Below are 11,502 nucleotides of genomic sequence, written 5' to 3' on the forward strand. Positions count from 1 at the left end.
CCTCCCTCCTTCCCTCCATCCCTCCTTCCTTCCTTCCTTCCTTCCTTCCTTCCTTCCTTCCTTCCTTCCTTCCTTCCTTCTCTCCATTCCCCTATCCCAGTTTCTCTTTCCTTTTGAAGTTTCACTTTTTTTTCTTTGGTCCATTTGAGACAAGGTTTCACTATGCAGTTCATGCCGGCCTCAAACTCACTTTGTAACCAGTTCAGGCTGGCCTCGAAGATTGAAGATTTTTCTGCCTCAGCCTCCCAAGTGCTGGGATTACAGGTGTGGGCCACCATGCCGGCTTTCCCTTTTTTTTTTTTCTTGTTTTTTTTGTCTTTTTGAGACAGGGTCTGGCTATGCAGTTCAGGCTGGTCTCAAACTTGCAACAATCCTCCTGCCTCAGCCTCCCGAGTGCTAGGATTACAGGCCTGCACCACCATGCCGGCTTTTTTTTTTTTTTTAAACAGGGTCTCAAGCTACATATTTCAGGCTGGCCCTGAGTGCACTATGTAGCCCAGGCTGGCCTGAACTTACAGCATGTTCTCTAATGTGTCAAAACAAATTTTTTTCAGTAAAACAAAGTTTGTTTGTTTGTATGTTTGTTTGTTTGTTTTTTGTTGGGGCTGGGGATTTAGCTTAGCAGCACAGCGCCTGCCTGGCAAGCGCAAGGTCGTGAGTTCGATTCCTGGTACCAGAGGTGGGGGGGGCGGGGGAACAACCGAAAAAAAACTTTCTTTTTTAAATTTCTTTTGTTTTAATAGAATTTGACCTAATCCTATTATAATGTCCTCTGTAATGACATATTTTATAATCTCCCTTTTAATAGTTTGGTATTGGATTTACTTGTTTATGTTGGTGGTACCGGGGATTGAACCCAAGGCCTTAGCACTGAGCTTCACTCCCTTCCCCCAGCGCTGGGCGGTTTTCATTGATACCAGCATGTAACAGCCTGGTTAGTTACCTGTGAAGATGAGTTCTGAGTAGGAATTGGTTATTGATTTGTTATTTTTGAAAGGGAAAGACCTGTATTGGAAATGCTTAAAACATAACTACCAGATAACCAAAAGTGCTCCAACTTCAGTGTTTTCCTTCCAGTCAGCTTTTGGTTTCTTTTCACTGTGATTGTTTTGCTTTATTATGTGGTTTATTACTGAAGGATAAGAAGGTAAATTTTAATTTTAATATTTGACTCAGACTGTTGTCTTGAATTGTAACAAATTTTGTGTAATCTGTTCTGAAAGTGGAGTGCAAGGAGATTTTTGTTGAACTATATGAAGTACACAGTTAATTAAGATGTGCTAGAACAAGAATGTTCAGTATTAAAACAGGATGTGGTAGCACATGCCCGTAAGACCAGAATTCAAGAGCCTGAGACAGGACGATCTTGACCTCTAGCCCAACTTAAGTGAGACCCTATCTTTTAAAAAAATTAAATATTAATATGGTTTGGGGGGTATATTCTCTAAACATTGAAGGTAGAACATTATTTCAAATATAGCTTCTGATGAAAATATTTTTCCCTTCCAGGTTTTTCCTCAAAGTTTCAGAACTGTTTGATAAAACAAGAGTAAGTACTAAATTCTAGAGTTTTAGCACACAAGATTGTACCTGTACTATAGTTAACAATAAGTGATCTCCCTCCCCTTGGCCTTCTGCCTCAGTCTCCCCAACACTGGAATTACAGATGTGCGCCACCACGTCTGGATCCCCTGACACACTGGTTTAAAATGAGTAGTAACATTCCCAGCACTGCAGAGTTAAAGTAAATAATTGGGGGCCAAAGATAGAGGACTTCGCTCGAGGGACCCCAGTTTGCTCCCCAGCGCCCTCCCCAGCCAAGTGGTATCAGTGCCCGGCACGTACACAGCTGCAGAAAAGTCGCACTCACAGCAGTGATACAACACTGGTGACGTCCGGACTGGGGGCTTACCCTCCATACCGTAGCATTTAATGAGGTAATCCGTGATGAAGTGGCGGTGTTGCGTTCATGTTTAGTGGTACTTAGCTGAGGCTCTGGGTAGCTGTGCACTGTAAAGTCAGATTTCAGCATGGCCTTGTCACTCGAGTGATGACGGAGATACGTGAAGGAGAGAGGGCTTGTCACACAGGAGACAAGGAGTGTGGACACTGCTATCAAGATAGTGGTTTCTTGGGGCTGGGGATTTAGCTCAGCGGCAAAAAGCGCCTGCCTGGCAAGCGCAAGGTCATGAGTTCGGTTCCCGGTACCGGAGAAAAACCAAAGAAAAAAAAGATAGTGGTTTCTTTTTTTCTCCCTCTTTAAAAATTTTTTTCCAGGTAGTTCATTATTCTGCCTTTCATAACGGCATCACTGAGCACTTTCAGGGAACTTGCAGACGTAGAGTTGTTTTTTCTGTACATTTACATCAAAGGAATAGAGATGTAGCACACAGTAGACTTAAGTCAAACCCTCTGCGAAACAGATGTGAAGATTTGATGTAAAAGGTACCGTGAAGAATGAAAAGGAAGGAGCAGGAGCAGGCTGTCTCGGACAGGTGAAAGGCATCCCTCAGCTCCAGGTGCCCCTGCGGTTTCCCATCCAGCCGCGCGCTGCTCTGTGGCGGGGGGTGGGGAGAGGTGTGGGAGCTGAGCCGTGGTGCGACCGTGCTCCTGAACCCAGAGGGTTGTACTTGAGGCCATGAGTCAGTTAGGGCCCTTGCAGCGAGCAGTTTGTTTGAAACCAGAACAGGGTGGCATATTTTCCCAGCCTGCCTTTAGGGTCTGAATGTTGTTCTGGTTATTACAGTTGTATACAACCAGCCTAAAACTAGTAGCATGCAGCAGCTATTTTGTATGCCAGTGAATTCTTCACAGCAAAGGTTCAGAAAGGACAGATACGGCCTGCCAGGGCCTTGGCTGGGACAATCTGGAGATGTCCCAGAAAGCTGAAAGCTCTTTTCCTTATGTGTCTGAGGTTCGCGCTGGCCCTCACCTGACCTGTGCTAGGGCTGTGCTGGACACTGCGTGTGGCCTCTCCGTGCGGTGCTCACAGCTCCTCGTAGCACGGGCTGCCCCAGAAGTTAGCCGTCCTGAGGGGTGCACATGAGAGCAGCTGGTTTCTTAACTGGCCACTGGCCTGAGGTCACTTCTGCTGTATTGGCCAAACGGTCTGAGAGTTTATGAGTCCCAGAAAGGGGACACAGACTCTTTCTTTCAGTGGAATGAGAGGAAACTTAACTACTTCAATAACACCCATGCCATCTAGCCTGTTACCAGCACGGCTAAGTCAGTTTTGAATATACTTGTCTGTGTTCTTGTGTGTAGGTTAGGAAGTTCCAGGTTGGGCTGTAGCTCAGTGGTAGACAACTTGCCTGGCATGAGCAAGGCCCTGGGTTCACTTCTTGGCACCACCTGGGGTGAGGTAGGGGATTCATAAAGTTTTAATTCCTCCACAAGTTAATAGTACTTAGGAAGATACGGTTTTTCAGATTTTTATTGAAGTGTATTAGACATACAGGAAAGAGTACATACTGTAAGTGTACAGCTCATAGCACTCCCCAAGTAAAGAAGGAGTAGAGGCGTGCCCTGCCTAGCTGCCTTCCACGGCACGGCACTGTCCGCTCCTGCAGTGGAGAGCGGTGGAACACAGAAGTGACGCTGAGTCTCGGTGAGGTGCTGAGATCAGATGCAGTCTTCATTACTCATTGGTGTCAGCTGAGTTCATCCTTTTTCTGTTCTTCGCTCAAGGTTGCAAACCAAAGGAGCAGCTTAGCTGGCAGGAAGAGGGAGGAGACCAGTGAAACGGGAGTGCGTGCTGGAGTTAGGACTTCAGTGTTCGTGCAGTAATTATCAAGAAGAAAAAGGCTGAGGGCAGAGTATGATTGCTAATTTAATGCCCAGTGTTCCCCCTTTTTCAGAAAATAGAAGCCCGAGTGTCTGCCGATGAAGACCTCAAACTTTCTGACCTTTTAAAATATTACTTAAGAGAATCTCAAGCAGCTAAGGTAACTTCATTGTGCATTTCTTTAGAGCTTGTTGGACTTAAGATTGTTAAAGGTGACTTCCTTTTTAAAGAGCAGAATATATTTATTGGGGGAAAGAAAGCTTCTGTCAGAGAGAGAGGCAGAAGGGGTCCCGAGTGTTTATTTTTGAGATATGTTCAAGTATTAATTTTTTTTCTCCCTTTAGAAATTGTAGATCAGGGCCAGGGATGTAGCTCAGCAGCACAAGTGCCTGCCTGGCAAGCGCAAGGTCCTGAGTTGGATTCCCAGTACCAAAAAGAAAAAGAAATTGTAGATCAGGGAATACCACATAAATTTCCTATAGAAGCCAGATGTGGTGTTTAAGCATGCCGTTACTCCTAGCATTCTGAGAGGCTGAGGCAGGCGGTTTGGAAGTTTGAGCAAGCCTGGGCAACTTAGCAACATGATGAGACCCTCCCCCAAAATGAGAAGGGATGGGAGTGAAGCTTAGTGGAAGGCCCTGGGTCCAGTGCCTAGTGTCCTCCACCCCCGCCCTCACAGAAGTTACCTGTATGAACGAGAGGGAGACAAGCAGAAATGTTACCCGTACAAACCTCTGATAGAATGTGATCTGGAATAAGGCAAATCTAGAAACCAGATTAATGGTTGCATAGGGGCAGAGAACATGTTGGAAAGGGAGAGCGGCTGCTCGTGGGCGTGGGTTTTCTGAATGGCGGACACACTGTGAATTTGGTTGGTGGTGATGGTTGTGCAATTCTGAGTGTACTGAAAACCACTTCACTGCATATTTTAAATGGTATAGGAATTATATCTCAGACTGACGGAGGGGGCTTTGTTTTGCATTTGTTGTTTTGTGGTCCTAGTAATTGAATCCAAGGTCTTCACCCTGAATTATGGCTGCAGCCTTTTTTAAAAAAATTCTTTTTATTTTGAGACAGGATCTTGCTAAGTTTTCAGTTGGGCTTAAACTTGTGATTCCTCCTGCCATAGCTTCCCAGGGTGGTGAATTACAGATGTGTGCCACCACACCCAGCAATAAAACTACTAGTAAAAAAAAAAAAAAAAAAAGACGAAGGATGGTGGCAGACACGTATAATCTCAGCACTAGGGAGGCTGAGGCAGGAGAATCGCCATGAGTTTGAGGACAGCCTGGGCGACATAGTGAGTTCAAAGCCAGCCTGAACTACATGGTGAGGTCCTGTCTCAAAACAAAAAAACACTTAGGGTAGGGAATTGGGGTTCAAGCCATAAAACGAAGCAAATGGAAATAAAATGTTCAAGGGTAGCTGGCACACGATGCCCGCGCCCTCTGTGATGTCCCCTCCGGTGGTGGTGGTGGGGTAAGTCTGACATGTGGCACGTTCTGTCTACAGGATCTCCTTTACCGAAGATCTCGGTCATTAGTTGATTATGAAAATGCGAATAAAGCTCTGGATAAAGCAAGGGCAAAAAATAAAGACGTTCTTCAGGCTGAAACTTCCCAACAACTATGTTGTCAGAAGTTTGAAAAAATATCTGAATCTGCAAAACAAGGTATCATTGCATTAACCTTCGGTCACAGTTTGTCTTAGAGTTATTATGTAAATTTGTTAATTCTATTTTCTTGTTCACAGAACTTATAGACTTTAAGACAAGAAGAGTTGCTGCATTCAGAAAAAATTTAGTGGAACTTGCAGAATTAGAGCTGAAGCATGCCAAGGTAATGTATTAAAGATTTAATAATTTAAGCCACATGTAGTGCATGCACCTGTGATCCCAGCTGCTAGGAGGCTGAGACAAGGGAATCACAAGGTTAGAACCTGTTCCAAAATAAAAGTTGGGTTTTTTTTTTTTTTTTTGTCTTGTTCAGACAGGGTCTCACTGTGCAGTTCAGGCTGAACTTGAGCTTACTTTGTAGCCTAGGCTGGTCTCAAACTTGCAACAATCTTCCTGCCTCAGCCTCCTGAGTACTGGGACAGGCGTGTGCCACCATGCCCAGCTAATAAAACTTTTTTAAAAGGCTGGGAATATATAGTTCATTGCTGCCTGTCCTTTTTTTCCTCTTTTCCATCCCTGCTTCCTTTTTGTGTGTGTGGGTGTTCTTTTTTGATTTGCTTTTTGAGATAAGGGTCTACTAGGATTACAAGGGGGTGTGTCATCACACTTAAGTTTCCTTTTTTTGTTTGTGTTTTTTGAGACAGGGTCTCTCGTCCAGGCTGGCCTTGAATTCCTGGCAGTCTTCCTCCTCAGTCTCCCAAGTGCTGGGATTATAGGTGTACACTATCTCCTTGGCCTGATGTACTCTAAACAGAGCTGGTTTCTAATTTTCACTGTTCTTTTTAAGGAGGTCATATGCTGTTGACCAGAGTTGTATTACTGTAGATCAAGGGCTGGCAAAGTAGAGCCCATCAGGTTTTGTACAGCCTGTGATCGAAGAGTGGTGTTCTCATTTTTAAATGGTTAACAGGCAAATGAAAAATAGTGATAATTATATGGAATGCAAGTGTAAGTTCTATAAGGGTTTTATTGGGACGCAGCCAAGCATACTCATTTCTGCTTGTCTGTGGCTGCATTCACACCGCCTCAGCAAGTGGAGGAACCGACATGGACCGTGTGCCTTCACGTCTGCAATATTGAAAGTGCGTAGTTTCTCACAGAGAAGTTTGCTAGTTTCTGCTCCTAGACTCAGAGAATTTCCAGATTCCGTGTTCCTTCAAGTCCTTTCTGCAGTGTGTTCTCTGCAGTGTGTTCTCCAGTCAGATTTCTGATGTCTGTTCTCGGTCCTGTGGCTCTCAGTGGGGGTGTGTGTGTGTGACTGCCCTGCTGCAGAGGCATTGACAGTGGGCACAGCAGAGAGGGCAGGGGTTTCCTCTCGCGGTGGGGGTGCCAGGCTGCTGCCCACATCCTCAGTGTGCAGCCAGGCCAGGGCTTACACAGACCCACGTGGCCTAGTGCTGGGGGTGGCAGAGCCTGAGATTTTGCAGTGGTTTTTTTTGTGTGTAGTTTTTCTTGAGAAAGGGCCTCACTGTGTAGCTTATGAGTGGGGAATATTGACGTGTTGTCCCTTTGAAGCACAGGTAGATTATCTTACACAGTTGGTACTCTGTGAGGAGCCAGAAATGCTGCTTCATTCTGTGTTCAGGTGCCCTTAGTGAACTTCTCCTCATCTGTGTGCCCCAGCCCTGTTCCAAAAAGCCTGAATTGTAGTGAAAATTATGGTAAGGTAGTCTGAAACTACTTCGGATTTTATTTATTATGTCTTGCAACATAGTTGAAATCTGATTGTAATGGAAAATTTGTATCCTTACAAGTAGTCTCGGTTCTTATCAGTAAAGTATAAAACGTAGGTGCAAGAAAAGAAGATGTGACGAAACTGACCAGAGAGGGTGGGACATGTGCACGCTCTTGCCCCATTCATAAAGTGTAGGGTAGTGCACACCTTTTTGGGTGGGCAGTTGAGTGTGTTACAATGTGGAGTATAACTTGATATGGTGGAGCACTGCCTGTAATCTCAGCACTCCAGGAAGCTGAGGCAGAAGGATCACACATTCAAGCCCCACATGGGCAACTTAGGAAGATTGTGTCTCAAAATCAAAAATTTAAAAAGGGCTAGGAGATGTGTAGCTCAGGGCAAAAGCTGTAAGTTCAATCCCCAGTACTATTCAAAACAAACCAAAGAATAATTAAACGTGGTCCAAAAGGGCATATTTTGCATTCATTAGAATGCATCAGGGCCTGGGATGTAGCTCCGCAGTGCAGCACCTGCCTCGTAAGCGCAAGGCCCTGAGTTAGATTCTCGGTACAAAAAAAAGAAAAAAGAATGTATCAGTTAATCCAGACCATTAATATTGGTCTAGAAATTTATTTAGTAAAGAATGGCTGTTTCCAAAATCTTGCCCACTTAACAAACCGAAGTGACATTATTTCTAATGCTGTGTATTTTCAGTGAGATCTTTCGAGCTGTTTGGAGTAACACAGTTTGTAATTCTCTTTCCTTTTTAGGGTAACCTCCAGTTGCTGCAGAACTGCCTGGCAGTGTTGAATGGAGACACATAAGCCACTTCTGGTTTCTGTTAAAAAGGGCTGCCTTCCTTCAGATCTTATTTTTGTTTTCTTAATGATGTTAAGCATTTCTGCTCACCGGAAGCAAAGCTGACAAAGTGCATCTCCTCTCCCTCCTCTGAGAAGCAGCGGCAGCACTGCGCACAGGCAGCGCAGTCTGCCACAGGCTGTGTCTCTGGATAGCGTCCATCACCTGCACCCGTCCTACTCCAAAGCCCAGAGTCCAGTCTTTAAGTAGCCTTCATAACTGGGTTTATTTTATAAATAGTACTCTTTATGGCTGCCAATCTTATTTACCTTCAAATCATTTCTGAAGTTTAACCTTTTCAAATTACATTGTTCAAACAAGGTAAAGATGGCCTTTCTTGATTTCTTTTTTTAAATTTTGTTTTTAAAAAGTATTGTACTGTATACTCTTAGTTCATTCATGTATCCTTGTAAAGCATCTTAATCGGACTTACTTTTAATTATAAAAGTTTTGGGCCAAACTTATGTAATCTTTCTAAGTATGATTTCTGAAGAGAAATGCATTAATTAGTATGTTTGCCTTAAACTTGTAGACTAAACCAACTATTGTAAAATAACCAGTGATAAGTGAATAGTTTTAAACTGAGGTCATGTATCACTCTAAAATTTGGAGTAGCTATAATAAATCTACTCCAATACTATGCTTTACAGTGCAGGTCTTAGTTTTTCTCTTTCTTCTTGTTTCATTGAAAATGATACATTGATCTGGCTGTGGTAGCACACGCCTGTAATCCCAGCACTTGGTAGGCTAAGACAGGAAGATTGCCCGAAATTCGATGCCATCCTGGGCTACATAGTGAGTTCAAGGCCACCCTAAACTACATAGCAAGGCTATGTCTCAAAAGAAAAAGGCACATGGAACCATTTCATCAATCTCTTTAGAAAGGAAACGAACAAACTGTTCCTCTGCACACCATAGGAGGTGGGCTTGGGCAGAGGCAGGTGACAGCTGTTTGTGAAATACTGGAGCAGTGTATGGTCTCTTACAGTTCATAGTTTCCTGGCCTCCATCCCTAGCCAACCAAATAATCATGAGACATACACTGCTGAGCCTCTGGGTAGCTCTCATGATGCTGTATCTAGAGAGAGCTGCTACCAGGAAGAGCTCTCTTCTGTGGAGAAAAATGGAATATTTGAGATAAAAGCTGGTGTGAAGTAGGACAGTGCTGACAAGTTGCCAGTAGTTTTATTACAAATATTATTGGCCTTTTTAATGTGAATGAACATTATTGTCATTCCCAATTGAAAGTTAGACTGAGTGGTTGAAGTTTTTCACCAACTTTTTCTAACTTTTGTCCTGTCTGGAACCCACAGTCATTTGGGTTGGTGACCCATGAATGGGTTTCTAGTTTACATTATCCCAGCCTGTCCTCAAGATTGCCTGGTCTGTCTTCCTGCCTTCCCGTGACTCCCGCCTTTCAGCATGTTCTCTTGCTCACTGTGCTGGTTATGTCTGTCTCTAACTATTCGCCCTCCTGATCCTGTGGGTGCCGTTGATCTTTTCCTGTGGCCGAGAGGTCCGTGTAGTGTCTTTCATGTAGCCGGCGTCAGCGAAGGTTTGCTGGGCTGTGTCCGCCTGTGCGTGTGCTGGCTGGTCGAGCCCCTTGTCTGCGCTCAGGTCCCACCCCACCCCCCAGCTGCCCTGCGCCTCCAGCAGGTCTGGGCAGGTGTGCTTGACTTCTGCCTCAGTTCTCTCCCCTAAAGGACCTTGACCTACCTCACAGGGGTGTTGTGAGGATTAATAAACGTTGGTACTGTGCTTTGGAAACATGCAGGTGCCATGTAAGTGCTCAGAAATCCCACACATGCAGTGCTTCCCGCAGTTCTTGGCTGCTCTGCTCACTGAGTGGTCTGCTGGGGGCAGGGCGGAGTGGGTGCGTCCCTGTAATATAGGAGATCCAGCGTGGCGAAGCTGGGCGGGGAAATGGAGGGGGCCTGTCAATTACAACATTCCAAGACAGCACCAAGTAATTCAGTAATTCTCAGGAAGCCCCCGTGGAACTTCCCGTAGGCTCCCACAAAATGTGCACCACACAGAAGAGACCAGAGGCCCCAGGGAGCCCACCGTCGTGACTTTCCATGATACCCCACGCTGCGTTTCCTGGACATGGCATGTACTTTTAGTTTTGCTTTTATCTTCTTTTTCTCTTGTTCTGCCCACGTTTACTCTGAAGAGCTGGTTTGTCCCATACCCACTCGGTCCTCACTTTTCAGTAAGTTTTTGGCTTGTCTCATCCAATTCTTTGTTCGAGGAGAGAAGGACCTGGAATACCTGAATTGGCAAGCCTTTTTATTTGAATACGGGCAACACTTCGTCACATGCAGTTTCAATAAGACAACAATCAAGTCTATGCTACTCAAAGGTCTTACAGGCATGTGCCACCACGTCCGGCTTCTTTTTTTCTTTCTTTCTTTCTTTTTTTTTTTTTTTTAAATAACTGGCCTTGTGAGCTAAGCCTGATTTTAAAGCATTTGGGCTTGTAACAAGACAGGAACCTTATTATTCCTACACAAAAAGAAAAACTGTACTACCCCTTTAAAAACAGCCTGTGTGGTGGCGTGCACCTGTAATCTCAGCACTGAGGGAGGATCTGGAGTTTTGAGGCCAGCCTAGGCTGTGTAGTGAGTTCAAGGGCTGCTTGAATTACATGGAGAAACCGCTCAAAAAATAAAACAAAAAACCAAAAGAACCCCATGCAGCCTTTGCTGGTACAAAACCACCAAGGCTGAGGCCTCAGGCAGATGTGGTGGGTGCATACAATGGGGTGGATCAGGCCCAGGCAACATCCGAGGCTGGCTCCCACCCCAACGGGGCTGAGGGAGAAAGCGGAAGGCAAAAAGTTTTAAAGTACCCAAGGCTTCTGGCTGAAAGTCAGTGCCTAAGCCACTTTGTGAGACATCACCACCTGGCTTTTGTGCTTCCCTGTTTAAATGCAGATAAGGACCCCTGCCTGATGCCTGAACAGAATAGCATTTAACTTTTAAAAGCTAGTTAACATGGGGCTGGGGATTTAGCTCAGTGGCAAACGCACCTGCCTAGCAAGCGCAAGGTCGTGAGTTCGGTTCCCGGTACCGGAGAAAAACCAAAAAAAAAAAAAAAAGCTAATTAACGTGATTGAGTATATGAAATCAGCCATCCCAGTTCTTAGTACTTTTTCCATCAGAGTGAATGCAAGAGTGGTTTTCCCATATGTTTTCACTCTAGTTAAATAGGGTCATCAAGGGGACTTGAGATACGAGCTCAGCTAGCAGGAGGCTTAGAGTAAATACAAGTTGGGCCATCAAGGGGTCCAATGAAGTGGTTAAACGAACTTTGCTTGGGAAAGTTCTGCCATAACCTCACGGGAGTTTGGACTAGGCAGGCCAATGAATGGCCCAGCCCGCTTGTCCCTAAGGAGTTAATGGGCCCCAATATGGAGACAGAGGTTTTCTTCCGTGGTAAGTGATGCTGTCATCACATAAGGTTTGGATGGAGACCTCTCATCAGGTCAGGTTGTATAAAGTCTTATAA

General features: G+C 44.8%; 1 protein-coding gene across 1 annotated transcript in view; it reads left to right on the forward strand.

Annotated features, from left to right (window-relative positions):
* The window catches only part of Snx6 (sorting nexin 6), a gene marked incomplete at its 5' end in the record, with an annotated part of 29,736 nt that extends 21,097 nt beyond the window's left edge, over positions 1–8,639 (forward strand). The window contains 5 exon segments of the mRNA XM_005376940.2: positions 1,510–1,549; positions 3,858–3,944; positions 5,297–5,456; positions 5,537–5,622; positions 7,905–8,639. Of these exon segments, the coding sequence (XP_005376997.2) occupies positions 1,510–1,549; positions 3,858–3,944; positions 5,297–5,456; positions 5,537–5,622; positions 7,905–7,958 (427 nt within the window).
* Positions 8,640–11,502: the final 2,863 nt, after the last annotated feature.

The sequence above is a fragment of the Chinchilla lanigera genome, unplaced genomic scaffold (assembly GCF_000276665.1).
Source record: "Chinchilla lanigera isolate Chin_1 unplaced genomic scaffold, ChiLan1.0 scaffold00008, whole genome shotgun sequence".
Taxonomy (NCBI): domain Eukaryota; kingdom Metazoa; phylum Chordata; class Mammalia; order Rodentia; family Chinchillidae; genus Chinchilla; species Chinchilla lanigera.